The sequence below is a fragment of the Megalopta genalis genome, chromosome 5, assembly GCF_051020955.1.
Source record: "Megalopta genalis isolate 19385.01 chromosome 5, iyMegGena1_principal, whole genome shotgun sequence".
NCBI classification, from domain to species: domain Eukaryota; kingdom Metazoa; phylum Arthropoda; class Insecta; order Hymenoptera; family Halictidae; genus Megalopta; species Megalopta genalis.
In genome coordinates this window covers 18,006,327-18,021,059 of record NC_135017.1, presented here as the reverse complement: position 1 = coordinate 18,021,059, position 14,733 = coordinate 18,006,327, and the positions used below count along the sequence as shown (strand labels likewise).

At 47.0% G+C, this 14,733-nt stretch overlaps 1 protein-coding gene across 4 annotated transcripts in view; it reads right to left on the bottom strand.

Moving 5' to 3' along the window:
* fid (class I SAM-dependent methyltransferase fire dancer) overlaps positions 1-14,733 on the bottom strand; it is a 45,179-nt gene that overhangs the window by 8,952 nt on the left and 21,494 nt on the right. For 3 of the 4 annotated variants that reach the window (XM_033470476.2, XM_076522496.1, XM_033470479.2), the window contains exons 2-7: positions 7,719-7,935; positions 4,510-4,613; positions 3,419-3,610; positions 1,937-2,058; positions 1,347-1,476; positions 47-496 (exon numbers count right to left, since the gene is read on the bottom strand). In XM_033470476.2, the coding sequence (XP_033326367.2) occupies positions 47-496; positions 1,347-1,476; positions 1,937-2,058; positions 3,419-3,610; positions 4,510-4,613; positions 7,719-7,887 (1,167 nt within the window). In that variant the 5' untranslated portion in view covers positions 7,888-7,935. The remainder of the gene's footprint in view (positions 1-46; positions 497-1,346; positions 1,477-1,936; positions 2,059-3,418; positions 3,611-4,509; positions 4,614-7,718; positions 7,936-14,733) is intronic. The other variant, XM_033470480.2, reaches the window with a different exon arrangement.

Sequence of the window (14,733 nt, the reverse complement as noted above, 5' to 3'; positions counted from 1 at the left end):
GAATGTAAGAAGAAGACCGTTTCAAGAAGACTTCGAGCCTGCCTACCTTAGAGTCTGGAATGTCCTTATTTAGTTCTCGAATGGCAGTGTTAACAGGATTTTCCAAACCGGCGACGTCTTCGAGATGAGACTTCTGCTTGACCAGCCGTGGCTTCGATCCGCTCATCGACGACGAGGTCCGAGACTCACCGTCCAGATTCAGATCCGACGTTAATATGGAGCATAAACCCGGGATGCTGGATCTGGACCTCACCAGATCCTCCAGTCGCTGGATCTCCAGGATGTCACCGAGGCTCTTCGATTTTATGCTCAACGAGTCTGTGTGCTTGTTCAGGTTCACGTTCACGTCCTCCACACGACGCAACTCGATTGGCAGCTCGTCCACGTCCGGCGGCTCCTCCTGCTCGTAGTCCTTCCGGTTCTTACCGCCGCCGTTCTGCCAGCTCTCGAGGAACCAAGGCCGGTTCCCGGATCCACGCCTGCCGCCAGCCAGTTTCTAAGGATCACGGACAAATAATCAACGATTACACGAATATGCATGATAACAGAATGGAAGCTGTTCGCTCAATACGATGGGGCAAAGTACAACTTGATCTTGCGTCAAACTTTATTTAAATATACTAATAATATAAAATAATAATAATAAAAATAATAATAATAATAATAATAATATTAAATATACTAAACAGTTCAGAATTTTTCTCAAGGCCTGTGAAACATTTTCTGGAGATCTCTAGGATTTTCCTGGAGGTCCTGCCAGAGGCCCTAAAATTTTCCCGACGGCACGAGAGATTTCCAATAACTCCGCAATGAAGAAATGCAACAGAGCATTTGTACAGCCACGCTGCAAGTGCATCGAGCCGGCAAGCGCATGGATCTAGTTCACCAAGGGGGTCTCAGGACTCCGTCGGCTCTCAAAAATCGTCTGGATACGTGATCGGCCGGATCGCATGACCGCGTCCAGGGCGCATTCCGCAAGCAGTTACCCTACTTTTTGGCGCGAACATTGTTACGGTCGCGCGCAAAATCGATAGTACGCTTCCCGACAATTCAGTTACGTATTGCGGGGATGGTTATCGTGTCTCGCCTTGTGTACGACAAGTCAAAACGAAGAGAGAAAGAGAGGGAGAGAGAGAGAGAGGGAGAAAGGATGAGAAAGAAAGAAAGAAAGAAAGAAAGAGAGAGAGAGAGAAAGAAAGAGAAAGAAAGAGAGAGAGAGAGGAATAAGCACGGTGGCAGGGGAGAGGAGAAGCAAGAAAGAAGTAATTTAGACAGGGTCGCACGCGACCACGCGCGCTTGCGAGCACGTGACAGAAGCTTCAAGGAAACCCCTAGCGGCATGTTACCTGCAAAGCGCGACGGAAAAAACTGTAGCAGGTCTCGTTCGGGCTGGACAGGCTGCTGGTCGACGGCGATGGGCTGAATATCGGGTCGATCCAATAGCCTTTGCTCTTGCATTTTCGTTGGCTGTCCCTGCTGAACCAAAGCGTACGCCATTAGCTATAATTATCTTGCTCACCTTCCGCCTGCCCCGTCCGGTGGAAAAGCGAACGAACAAGGACAGAGAACGACGGCGGAACGTAATTTCGCGAGGCAATTTAAAATTGCTTTCAGGGACATTTTCCAACCCCTTCGTGGACGACGGTACGCGAGAATATTAAGCGCGGCTTTTGGACACAATTCCGGCCCGATTTACGTAATCGTAGAAATCAAGCCGCCGCGTGTTACACGAAATTTGTAACGGCTCGAACATAAACGCGAATTTCTACACTGATCGGATCGAGCATATCAAATTTAATTGGCGTATGCAAAACGCTAGCAGTGCGGTATTATATCGGTATATATTGTACGTTCTCGCATACTCGCATCCTTATAACGTATACATGTATCGTTTATGCAAGGAAACTCTGGCAAAGATCGGAGAGTGGATAAGTACTTTTGAGCGTTCCGAGCGGCATGCACGTCGCTGACGTTCAACGTGCCCGAATATTTCGATCTCTTCGACGAGTTGGAACAGTAGGCTTTGGGCCATGGGACTAAGACATCCTGGGACTGGAACTGCGAACAGAAAAGAATAGAATAATTTACGATCCGGTTTCTGACACTATTCTTAACTCTTTAACTGGTATATATCTCGGTACATGGATGACCGCAATATTTTATCTTGATTCAATTAAACGTTGATTAAATGTAATATTATTATTATATATATATTATATTAAACGTTTGATCAGTTAACTACTAAATACTAAAAGAATTTAAGGACCTCAATATAATATTTATCACATCGGTGAAATCGTTAAAGAAGGAAATTTTTCTTCGACTCGCGTTTGTTACAATTACAACCAGTTGACGGTTAAAATCCTGGAGTTCGAAAAGGAAGATTTACAAGCTAAAAGTTTTATGAAAGCCGGCTCGTACATTCGGTTGACCTTTCGGCGGAGACACGTTCCCCGAGATTCCTTCGATAAATAATAAAATATATACTATCGTCCTTTTTTCTCTCCAACGAGCCACGGAGATTCTATTTCGCGTTCGCGCGAGGAGAATGCGTTTCGAAGGACGATAAAAAGCTGTTCGCCGGTGCGTGTCAATTGATAGAATTCATCTCTCTCGAACGGTGTGTGTCGCAAGACGCGAGGTAAAAAGAAGCAAACCCTGAAAAATAGAAATGCCGCCGATACGTGCCCGAACGGTTCGCCTTGGCTGTATGCATCGGAACAATTGTATCGATTGACCGTCTCGGCTCGCGTGGGCGTGTTTCATAGGCTCCGTTCGAATGCCGTTTGCATTCAATCGTATCGGATGACGACATTTTTAAGCCGATTCGAATAGCTCGCAGCGATCCGCGAATCCTTCAAGTGACCCCCGTGATCGGCGATCACTGCATAGATCGTCTCGTATCGCGATCAGAACGCGCGTCTCGCTGCGCGATGCGCTTCTCGCCGCCGCGTCGCGCACTTGTAATCTCTCGACTATAAAAAAATTCTTTCCAGTGTCGAACTTGTTCTTGCGCTTGTTGCTAGACTCGTTGAAATGGATCAATCTCGAATGATCCACGCGCAACGGTATTTGTCGTACAAATCATTGGAGATGAACGCTGGAACTACCAAACCGAAATCATTGCTTTCTGATTTATTTCTTTTACAGTTACCGATATTATAAAAATGTTTACGTATAATTATACGCATCAGTCTCGTTAAGAGATCGGTATTTCTAGTGTTAAATGCATCAAGATTCCATTTGTCGAAAATCAGAAAAGTGTACGGTTCCTAGTTAAGACTATAATCGAGCTGAAAGTGTCGCGGTCTCTCTCTCTCTCTCTCTCTCTCTCTCTCTTGCTCTCGTTCTCGTTCTCTCGACAGAGAATTGTTCTACTCTCGTTGTCGACGTCGCTGTCGGCAGGCGGACCAGTTACCTTCCTATGCCTTTGTTCCATAGCCCATACGGAGATGACCAATCGGCCGCCGATCCGCAGCACCCGGGCGAGCTCTTTCAGCGCGTGCACCCTCCTCTCCGTGGTAGCGAAATGATGCACCACCGCGATCGAGAGGACCGCGTCGAAGCTCTCATCTCGAAACGGCAGGGCCAAATTGTCGCAGATCAACACCTGAAATCCGTGCGACGATGTTTTAGAAGAATCGAGAATCGTATAAATAACGCGCGTGCGTTAGAATTTGTTCAATATAAACTAGAATATTTCGACAATTCAGTCGACTTTCTTCACGCGAAATAGAAAAACGCGGTCGTCGCTCGCGCGCGACGCTGTGCGGCGAACGCGTTTAACTGTCAAGAGGAATGCAAAAAGAGTTTCCCGGCATCGCGTTCGCGTGCATCGATTAATTATCAATCGATACGCTCCGATAAGAGCGGAGACATTAATATGTCGACCGCGTCACGGTTCGATTCGCGGTAAATTCGCGGTAAATTCGCCCTAATCGACGCCTCGGATTGTACACGAAAATCAGCAATTCCGGGAGAGGAGATTACGATTGTTCGAGCTCTCGTGATCGATTTTTATGGATTTTTATTGCCAACAATTATAAAGACGAGGCGCACGGCTCGAATAATCGTGTCTCCCTTTCCCAAATTTGCCATATTCGTACACTATGCGTGCGACAATTAGAGAGATATAATAAATATAATATAATGAAATATAATAAATAATAATATTATATAATATATATAATAATAATAATAATAATAAATATAAAAATAATAAAATATAATAAATAATAATATTATATAATATATATAATAATAATATAATAAATAGTAGATAACATATATAATAATATAATAATAATAAAAAAATAACCAGCAGCACGCGGCGATTAATCGGCAGCAGGGGAAACACGGTTTCTCGCTGGTAATGCTCCGGATACAATTAAACGCGGTAATTACGATTAGACCGACGGAGCCAGGATACGGATGTAAGAGTCGGTTTCCTGTGGTACCCGGTCATACGCGGCCGGTCGATCCGTGTTTTCATCGAAATGATATATTCACCTCATTTTCCTTCTCACGCGCGATATCCGTGAAACGCTTGCACCGGTCCACTCCCACCTTAAAGATGCTGTGATTAACGCTCAGATACTTCCCGTTGCCACAACCTGGACAAATAAAGCCGAGCGTGAGGTAACGGATCCCCGTCGTTGAACGTATAATCGCGAACGAGCATTTCGAGACATTGAAATTAAACGGGATTGCAAAATGGCCGACAATTTCGCCGACGATTCGAGCATGAAATAATTCGCTGATTCGAGTAATTCATTTGTTAACAAGACAATTTATTTGTTAATAAGACTTATTATTTATATTATTAATAAGCTTATTATTTATTCATAAGCTTGATAAAGCTTAAGCTTGATTAATAAGCTCGATTTTTCCGAACGGATACAGCTCGCAGAAGAATCTGTCGAGATTACTGTCGCAACGATCGAACAGAGGACAAGAAGAAGCCAGCAATTACGACTTTCCGCGTCGTACAGAAAACCGCGAGCATGTGTGTTTGCTATGCTGAAAAAAAACTTCTGGCTGAACGCGCGGCGTACGTGCGGTCGTATTGCGAAAACTGTCCGGAAAATAAATGCACCGCGTTTACGGCATGAGAAAAGTTCACGCGGGGTTATTAGACGATGTCAGCTTACGGGAGAATAAGTGGGAAAGGATCGTAGATTATTGTGGAAATTAATGTTATATAACGGTTCGGCCGTTGGGTTTCGCCCCTGTTTTCCAGGAAAACTCTCTATCCATTCGGGCATCGAATTCCACGGACTCGCGGCGTGTACATACATACGTACAGTAATGTCTCTCTAATTGACGCTCGGATTGTCCACAAGAATGGACAATTTGGGAAGAGCAGATGCGATTGTTCGAGCCTCGTGGCTCGTTTTTTATGGTTATCGATTGTCAACAATTATAAAAGCTCGAATAATCGCATCTCCGTTTCGCAAATTGTCCACTTTTCCGCACAATCTGAGCGCCGATTAGAGAGACATTACCGTAAAAATCGACTTTTCGAACGGCGAACGAACTCTATAAACATTCTCCGATCTTCTCTCGCTAAACACAGAACTCGTCGAACGAACTTTCTCCGACAGCCATCACGCGATTAAAATATGTTCGAGATGCTATTTTCCACGCGCGACCAACGTGTCGCAAAGAAGAAAAGTCGATGCACGATGAAATTACAAGGTCGAACAACTGCGAACGGGATACAATTTTAAGGTCGAACGATCCGCGAACAGGGTGAAAGAATTACAAGGTCGGACACGATCCGCGAGCAGGGTGAAACAATCACGAGGTCAAAGAACCGCAAGCGCGATGCGATTACGAATCGCGTCGCCGAATCGCAAGAACGACGAGATTACAAAAGAAATCGTGTGATTCGCGAAGGGATGCTCTGTCGCGCGTGAGAATTGGCAAATGGACCGGGTCTACGAAGTCTGAACAACGATCCGCTTCCGAACTCTCGCGAAATTGTAAAATCGACGAAATTGCGGTTGAAGACGATGAAATACGATTTATCGAAAATTTCTCCTAATTCTCCTAATTCTCTGGGGACTTCGCGAAGTTCCGCTCGTGGCCGCGACGAAGCGATAAAATCGAGCGAAAAGATGCGGCGTCGCGACGCGAGGCGACGGAAAGACGGCGACAGAGGACGCGGAATCGCGTTCGTTGCGGGGAAAAACGGTGTGCTCGGGGGTAGACGAGAGTGCCAGCCGGCTGCTCTCAAAGTTCGCCGGTCGATGAGTTTGTGTAATCCCGACGGAGAACGGATCCCACGGTATTTCAACGGCGGTGCGGCGCGGCTTGATCATGCGACGTGGGATCAGGCGCGGGCACACGGGCCTCGTGTGCACGGGTGAACGCGAGCTGCACGGATTCGCGTCGATACATCCGCGCGGCGGAGGTCAATTGATCATGTGAAAGCGCGAGTGACCGAGGCTCTGCAGAAGCACGAGGAAAACCGGAGCAGCGAAAAACCGGCGAATTAAGCCGCGAGAGCCCGGAAATGGGTCACCTGGGAGAGTCTTCTTTCGTTTCCAGTCAATTTTCTCATCAACCGCAATCACGGCCCCTCCGCGTTTTCGGTTATTCGAACCGCGCGCGCACGCTCGACCGGAGGAAAACATCCTCTGTCGCAATACGACTTTTTCTCGTTTATTTGTTTATTCGACCAGTTTTAGCTGCGCCGCGAGAATCGAGCGACGACGAGTATACTGGTAATGTCTCCCTTACTGACGCTGAAATTGTGCACATAAATGGATAATTTGGGAAGAGGAGATACGATTATTCGAGCCTTGCGGTTCGTTTTTATAGTTACGAATTGTCAACGATTATAAAAACGAGCCGCTCGGATAATCGTATCCCCTCTCCCCAAATTGTCCATTTTTGGGGACAATCCGAGCGCGAATTCGAGAGACATTACTGTACTCGTCGAGCACGGAATGAACGTCGCTGTTTAAGTTATTGGACCGAAAAGACGGTTTTATTTTATAAAATTCGCAATATTATTAGTGATATATTCATACTGCATATATACTCGTAATAGTTGCAAATTGAAATCGCAGCTGCAGAGTGGAATTCGGCGAAGCGAGAGAAACGATGCATAATTGATTCTAATGAGTGTGATCCATAATTAAAAATAAAATTCATAAATGATTCTTTTCCGATCTTATTTTGTATAACAACGTGAACGCCTTCGCGTAGAATTTGCCTCGATATATTTCTGAACACCTTGAAATTAGAGAATATATATTTTCGCTTTCACTAAAAAATTACTATTTAAATAGCCAACGAGAGCTTTTTACGAGACAAGAAATACTGCCCTGCTTCTCTATTATACATATTTATATCAAAAATTGAACGATTTAACGATTACCACGAAATTCTGGTAAACAACTTCTGAAACGAGAAACTCCGCTGCGATACACTTTTAGCGTGTTCCGGTCCGATTGATCCAAGAGAACAATCAGCTTCTCGAGAGCTTCATTCGGATCGATCGTAATCTCGAGTTAGCGACTGTATAGCTAATTGAAGAACGAGCTGCGAGCAAGAACGAACTCGGAAGAATGGAGCGGGCTGAATGCGGGAGAGCTTGAACAACGGGAGCCGAAGGATAGCCGGGGAGGAAGGCATTTAATTGTTTCCACAGGATAATAGGGGATGTTTCCTCGGATCAACGGAGCCGCGGAGAGAGAGTTTTCACTCACCGATGTCGCATACTAGGGCCCCGGGCTCCAGTTCCTCGAGGAATTGATAGATCCGTGGCCAGTGTCTGCTTTGGACAGTCTTTTCGGCGCATTGCTCGTAAACCTCGTGGACGTAGGCTTGCTCCAAGGCCACCGACCGAGCTACGTGCTCTCCCTCGCTTTCAGACATCCCTCTCGTTGAGATGGTTTACCCTCATCCACACGCGTCTCCGTGATACTGCAAGCAGAACAAGGGTTGTTGGGCGTATTTCGTGTTCGAACGACCAGCAACCGATACATTTTTACACGAGTCACGAACACATCTGGCGCAATTTTGTTCGTGCAATTTATTCGAAATGTTGTTCGAATGATATTCGATTCGAACGATCTGTTGGAAATGTTATTATTGTTCGAATAATGTTTGATTCGAACGATCTACCGGAAATGTTATTATTATTATTCGAATCGAGTTTGATTCGATTTAACGCTGAATATAGTCAGACCGCGTGTTTTATGCACTTATTATAAAAATTGATAAGGCGTCGTTGCGTAATTTTAGATCGATTGAAACAGTTAAACGAAGAAATACATTGTAACTCGATTCTTGTTTTATACAGTCGCCAAAGCTAGCTTACAGTTAATCCGTTCATAAATAAATAAATATTCTCTGATACGGTACAAAGTAAATAGAAAAATCGTAGCAATATTCGCTAACGATTTCGCAGCGTTTCTTTCCCAAGAATTATCTCAAATAAAGGAAGCAGCGTCCGCCTCTGCTTATGAACGGGGGTGGCGCGTATTCCCAGCGCGAAAGTGCGGTAACGCTCCGAAAGCTGCTCGCAATTCGCAACGAACGGCGAACAGGTCCCGAGGCACTCGGCGCATTGTAACCTATCCATTTTACGGCGAAAGGGAAGCACTCAATTTCTTCCAAACCAGCTGCCTTTTGGCCGATCCCCGTGGCGCGGCGCGGCGCGGCATAGCGCGGCGTTTCCATGCGCCTATTGTTGGCCCCGCCGAATGCCGAAACAGGCCGCCGCGATATAGCTCTTTGTTTCTTTGTCGCGCCCGGCGAACAATGGACCAGGAGTCACTTCAATCAGCCAAACGGAAAATCGGTGTTCGCTTTGACGAGCAACGGGCAACCGGGTTTCGCTCTTCGGCAAACCGTTCGTAATATTACAGCGCGACCCGGCAATTATTTAATGAAAACTACGATCCGAACGATATATGTATGTATCCTCCGGGGAGGGGGGCAGGGGGAACCTTCGTCGAGCTGCTTTTTTTCGCACGAACCTCGAGACGCATTAGTGCAATATAATGACACGTGCAACAAGATTGTATTTCGAATTTATTTAGGTAATTTTGCATTTATTATATTTATAATACTTAGGTTGAATTTTATATTCATTATATTTATAATATTTAGGTAATTTTATATTTATATACGACGAACGAATGCGACGTTCACAACGAGGCCGAGGCGCGGACAAGAATTTATCGTAATTACGTTTATATACCGAGTGTTTCACAAGTCATGGTAGAAATTCGGTCTAAATTGGGCCTAAATTGGGTCAGACCGTTTCTATGGCTGGAAATAAAGCGAAAATCGAGGACAACGAAACTGCGTGGGAGTCTTCGTTTTCGAGGCAATTGACGTGAAATGAAACAGCCTGTATAATTTCTCCGAGGCTGAACAGAGCGAGAAACAAAACAGGCGCGTAAAACGTTACGGCAAGCTGGCCGACGTAAGGAAGCCGGCGATCGAGCGATCGAGCGATCACCGATTCGCCTCGTAATATTAACGCTCGTGCATCTCGTAATCGCGCGATTCGCGATACATAATCCGTCGAGAGGCCCCGGGACTCGTCTCTGACAGGGGGCCTAACGAGCACGAAGCGAGGCCCGCGGTTCTATTTGGTCATCCGCCGATTGATATTCCGTAATCGGCCGGTGATGAAGAATTCCGGTTCCGCGGGTACCGGTTTCGTGCGTATACTTTCTCGTCACTTTCTTTTATCGAACGGCACCCGAGCACCGCCGCCGAGCCGAGTTCGGCCGCGTTCGCCATCGAACACAACGACGACGACGACGACGACGACGACGACGATGTTGCACGAAGTTCCGAGGGAGTTACGCCGCGTTTACCGCTGTTCCGACGGTTTGATCCAACGACGTCGGAGTTTCACACTTTCCACGGTGTTCCTTCCGCGCTTCGATTGTAATTCAGTTAGGCGCCGGTTGCGCGTTCGCTCGGCGAAACAAGGGAAATCGGTCGATACCGAAGTCGAACGGAACCCCGTTCACGGCGGCCCGCAATCGAATCGGCTCTTCTTTCTTTCCGCGAACGATTTATTCGTCGCTCGACGCGCGAGAGACGGTTCGCTTCTCTGTCGGCGATTATCCGTTTGGAAATGGCGAATTGTTTTCAAGTTCCGCGGAGCCGCGGTCCCTCTTTCATCGTGCATATCTTTCCTGCGATTGATGGATTTTATGGACTTGCAGCATGATCGAGCAGGCGAGAAACAAAACTGGAAAGACGACGGACGAATCTCGTGATACCGGCACACATTATCTTCGATTTATCGTAAATCGTTCGAGAGCGGATAAACGATTTTCGCGTAACTTGCGTTACCCCGCAGCGCGTCTTCGATCGTTTCGGCGAACAGGAACAGCGCGACGATGTTTCTTAATTCTTGGAACGCCATCGAGATGCGCCGATCTTTCTCGTAATTGCATCAAATTCGCAACCCGACGACGATAATGATGACAGACCGCGGTATTTTTGTGCAGCGTTGAAAATTGTCCACGCTGATTTCAGGATACGGATGGCACCGCGGAAACAGCGATTTCTCTCGTTCCAACGAATTACAAACGGTGCAACAATGTTTGTCGATTCTTTGAACGTAATAGAATGGCATAAAATCGTTGGTCCAGCGGCGACAGCGGAGAACGCAATGGCGGTAACGATCGTATCTCGCCTCGGACTGGACTATCGTTGATTCGCGCGGTTCATTGAAAATTCAATGTTAGACGAGTTCTAAATCGGCATCGATCGGCGGCCGGCAGAGGGGGGTTGGGGGGGACAAAGAATAGCAGTTTATTTTGCCGCAGCGAGCGGTTAAAAATACCCGTCTCACGGAACTTCCGGCGGCACTGAAATAGCGTGTCGAACGCTTCCGCGTTCGCAGGTTGCTTTATGTTTCACCGGAGGCCTGCACCTAGGCGACCCGAGAACTATTTTTAGGGCGACGGCGACGGTTCGCCGAGGTTTTCCCATCGCTCGTGTAAAATCGTCCGTGAAAAACCCGTCCCCCCGACTTTTACGAACCTATTTACGGACGAAGGTTACGGTGTTTCGCACCTTTTACCGGAAATACCTTTCCGCGCGGCGCTTCGCAGCCCGTTTCCAGCCAATCGAACTTGCCTGTGCTTTGCAATATTCATCGATAACTTCGATATTTATCGACGCGCTTCGTTCGAACGTCTACGAAATCCTCGAATAATTGAGCCGCGGGTTCGATCGAAATTATAGCATCGACAAATTCTGGAGGAAAATTGGCCAACTTCGATCGACGATAACTCCGCGAAAAATCATCGTAGAATAATGACTTTTCTTTGAAATCGAAGCTCGAAATCTCTACTTTAAGACAGCCTTTCTAGATTTTATGTTTCGTGCGTCTTCAATATCGTAACTCTTCAAATGCGAGCCGATGTTCGTCTTCGCAATCGCAAAGTTCAACGAAGTGCATGGAGATCGCAAAATTTTTTTCGGAGACACCGTTCGCGGAGGGACGAAGTTCGATCGTTCCTCTTTAATTTAAAAAAAACGGAACGAGGCTGCGATTTTTTTTCGCAAAGTTACAGCACTTCGAAGCGACCCCTGCGCTTTTGGCGTGAAATCAGAGTTCGCAACGATACAATGTATTGTATAATGTTTCATGCGCAATGATTGTCGATTCAAATTTTAAAAGCTGTCTCTCACTTTCGCAAGAACAATGTTGCATCTAGAATGTGTCCACCTTCGTCAGATAAATGGACCTCGATGCTCCTCCCCGTTCCCATACTTGTCGACCACCTCGTATATCATGTTCCAATGTCTGCAGCGACTGTCAACGGCGAAACGAGCGTTCTTTCACGAGGATAATTAAACTCGACGAGAAACGTGGCTCACGTTCGGCTATATTGCACGAGCTGCAGCAGCAGCAACAGCAACGTCAAACGTGACTTCTGAGCGCCGACCACGGAAATCATTATTCCGTAGAACCCGAAGAGGGCACGGGGACCTGCGACTATGCCAGCCGAGCCGTACTATGATCAGCCCCGCAATTAGCATGCTGGCTCTCTCTCTCGCTCTCCCTTACTCATTAATTGACCGGCAGCCGCTAATTGCAGACTCCCGCAGTTCCTCGATGCATCGAGATCTGTTGGCCAACGCCTGAGAAAACGTCGCTTCGACAATCGTGACAAATTGCTGATCCACCCGCGACGGCAACAACGATCCACGGGGATCATCGTCGTCGATCGAGGATATTAACCGCGATTTTTTTCACAGCCGATTAGCTCTTAGTCGCCGTTGATCGTTTCCCCGATGGAACGGGACGATATCGTTTTATTCCCCGCGGAAATGTTCAAAGATCTCGCGAAGATTTCTGCGGGAAACTTTGCAAAGATTCGCGAAGATTTCTGCAGGAAAGTTCGGAGATCTCGCGAAGATTTCTGCAGAGAACTCCGGAGATTTCGCGGAGATTTCTGCAGAAAACTGCAGCGATTTCGCAAAGATTTCTGCAGGAAAGAGTTCCGAGATTTCGCAAGGATTTCTGCAGCGAAGTTCGAAGATTACCAGAAGATCGCTGCGGAGAAATTTGCAGAGACTTTTGTAGAGACTTTTGCAGAGACTTTTGCAGAATTCGCGTTTAACGGGTTCAGACGCTCTAAAATAACGTCGAAAAAACGGCGACTTTCGAATCGACGAATCATGGAAAGTTGTATAGATTGCGGAAAAATAAGCGAGAACGGCCCCGGCCGACCTGATATTTCCGCATCGAGCAACATCTCGTCGATGGGAATACGCTGGCCGGGAATCCACAGGTAGCACGTTTGACCTAATTAATGGCGAGATCGTCCCTGGCCGTCCTACATCCTAATGAATCGCCGCGTATCGATGGCCGGTCCGGCGTGACCCCGAGTCGAAGATTGTCCTCGTTGCCCTGACAATCGCATGCAAGATCTTCCAACGCGTCAAATCACAGCCTACGAACACGTCTTATTCTCGACTCTCTTTTACATTCTTCGTAAATGCGAGCATAAAACACGTTGTAGATGCCCGAGGGAGACACGGATAATTACAGTGTCATTGCCAGACTTTCCTTGTTACCGGCTTTTATCAGATCTTACGGACGAAGGACGAGACGGCGAGACATTTTGTCGGATATTTTACGAAGCCGCGAAAATCCTTCCAACGACGCCGCGAAAGCGACGAGTGCATTAAACAGAGAATGCAAAAACGTTTCGCGAAGTTACTTTGCAAATTGGAAAAACTAATTTCGAGGCTTCGCGCGTGTCCTTCGACCTTTCCGGCAAGAACGGTGTTAAATTGAAATTCCAAAAGGTGCATTTTACAATCGGTTCGCGGACTAGTTTCATCGATCTTTCCTAGCCACCTGTTGTTACCGAATTAATTTCCGAATGAGAAATATTCTTGTAAAAAGAGCGTCGAATAGAGATTCTAAAAGCTGTCTTCCGATCTCGCTTTAATACGCATTTCGATCGGCGAAGAAGCCCTGAAGAATCGAGAAGAATTCGAGACAAAGCAATTTCTGCGTTCAATCCCGAACCTAGCAGGCTCCCCCCTCCTCCCACGAATTAACGAAAAATTATTCGTCTGGGAATTCCTGCAGGCGCGAGAAAAAAAAAACTGTTCGTCTCCGTGAAAACGCAGTCGCTGGGCCAAGTTGCCGCAAACTCGAGGACTCCTGCGAGTTTAATGCTGTGTATTCACTCGAGAGCGGAGGCTCTCGCGGGCCGAAACCTTCGGAGTCGCGCGCGAATCCGTATATGGGTCATGATGTTTTCAAAGAAAAAGTTCAGAAGTCACATGTGGTCGAGGAGAACGAGTGCAACGAGTATAATTAACCGGGACGTCGTATTGGAATCCGCGGAACGACATTGTCCGTCGTCCTCAGCATCGTGTTCTTCTTGAAATAAAAGTCATTGTTGTTCCGCCGGCTGCAGCATCGTCGGATCGTGAACGTGCCGACGCTGTCCAGATTTGTATGCACTTGCGAGAATGACGGTGACATTGTTCACGATGCCATTGACATTATTTCGTGCCGAATTCTAGAACGTATGCACAGTCAATTCTCCCTTAATTGACGCTCGGTGACGCTTAATCGAGCCTTGCGGCTCGTTCTTATAGTTTTCATAGCGACTCGAGTAATCGTGTCTCCTCTTCCCAAATTGTCCGCTTTTGTGCAGAATCCGAGCGTCGATTAGAGAGAATTTACTGTGCTTTGTTATGGGAACGATTGTTAGCAGATTTTACGCGCATTCGTGACAACAACGAGCAGTTGCGATTTTCGAGACGCCGAAAACGTTCGAAGAATCGATTGGAAAGTGCTAATACAATTCGACGTTTCAAATGGAGCGAACAGATCGACAGAGACAGGACCTCGTCGAAGAAATCGGTTTCCGATTACACCTCCGGTAACATTTTATCGCTGCATAAACCTCGGGATTTTGCAGTTTCGCCGGGATCCTCGGAGCGCGCGCGCGCGCGCTCGCGAAAATCATTCGGACGAAACTTTCTATTCGATTGTTTAGGCCGACGTCGCCGACAAAAGGACACCGCCGGCGAACGAAATGATGGGCAGAACGCGAACGCGATTCGCCGAAATGACATCGCGCCGATGCCGCCGCGAAAACGACCGATTATCTTCGGCCGGCCCGCGGAATCGTAAATAACAGGCCTCGATAAAAGCCGCGAGAGATCGAACCGGGAATCGGCGCGGCCATCCCCGTAACTCTTCTGTGTTGA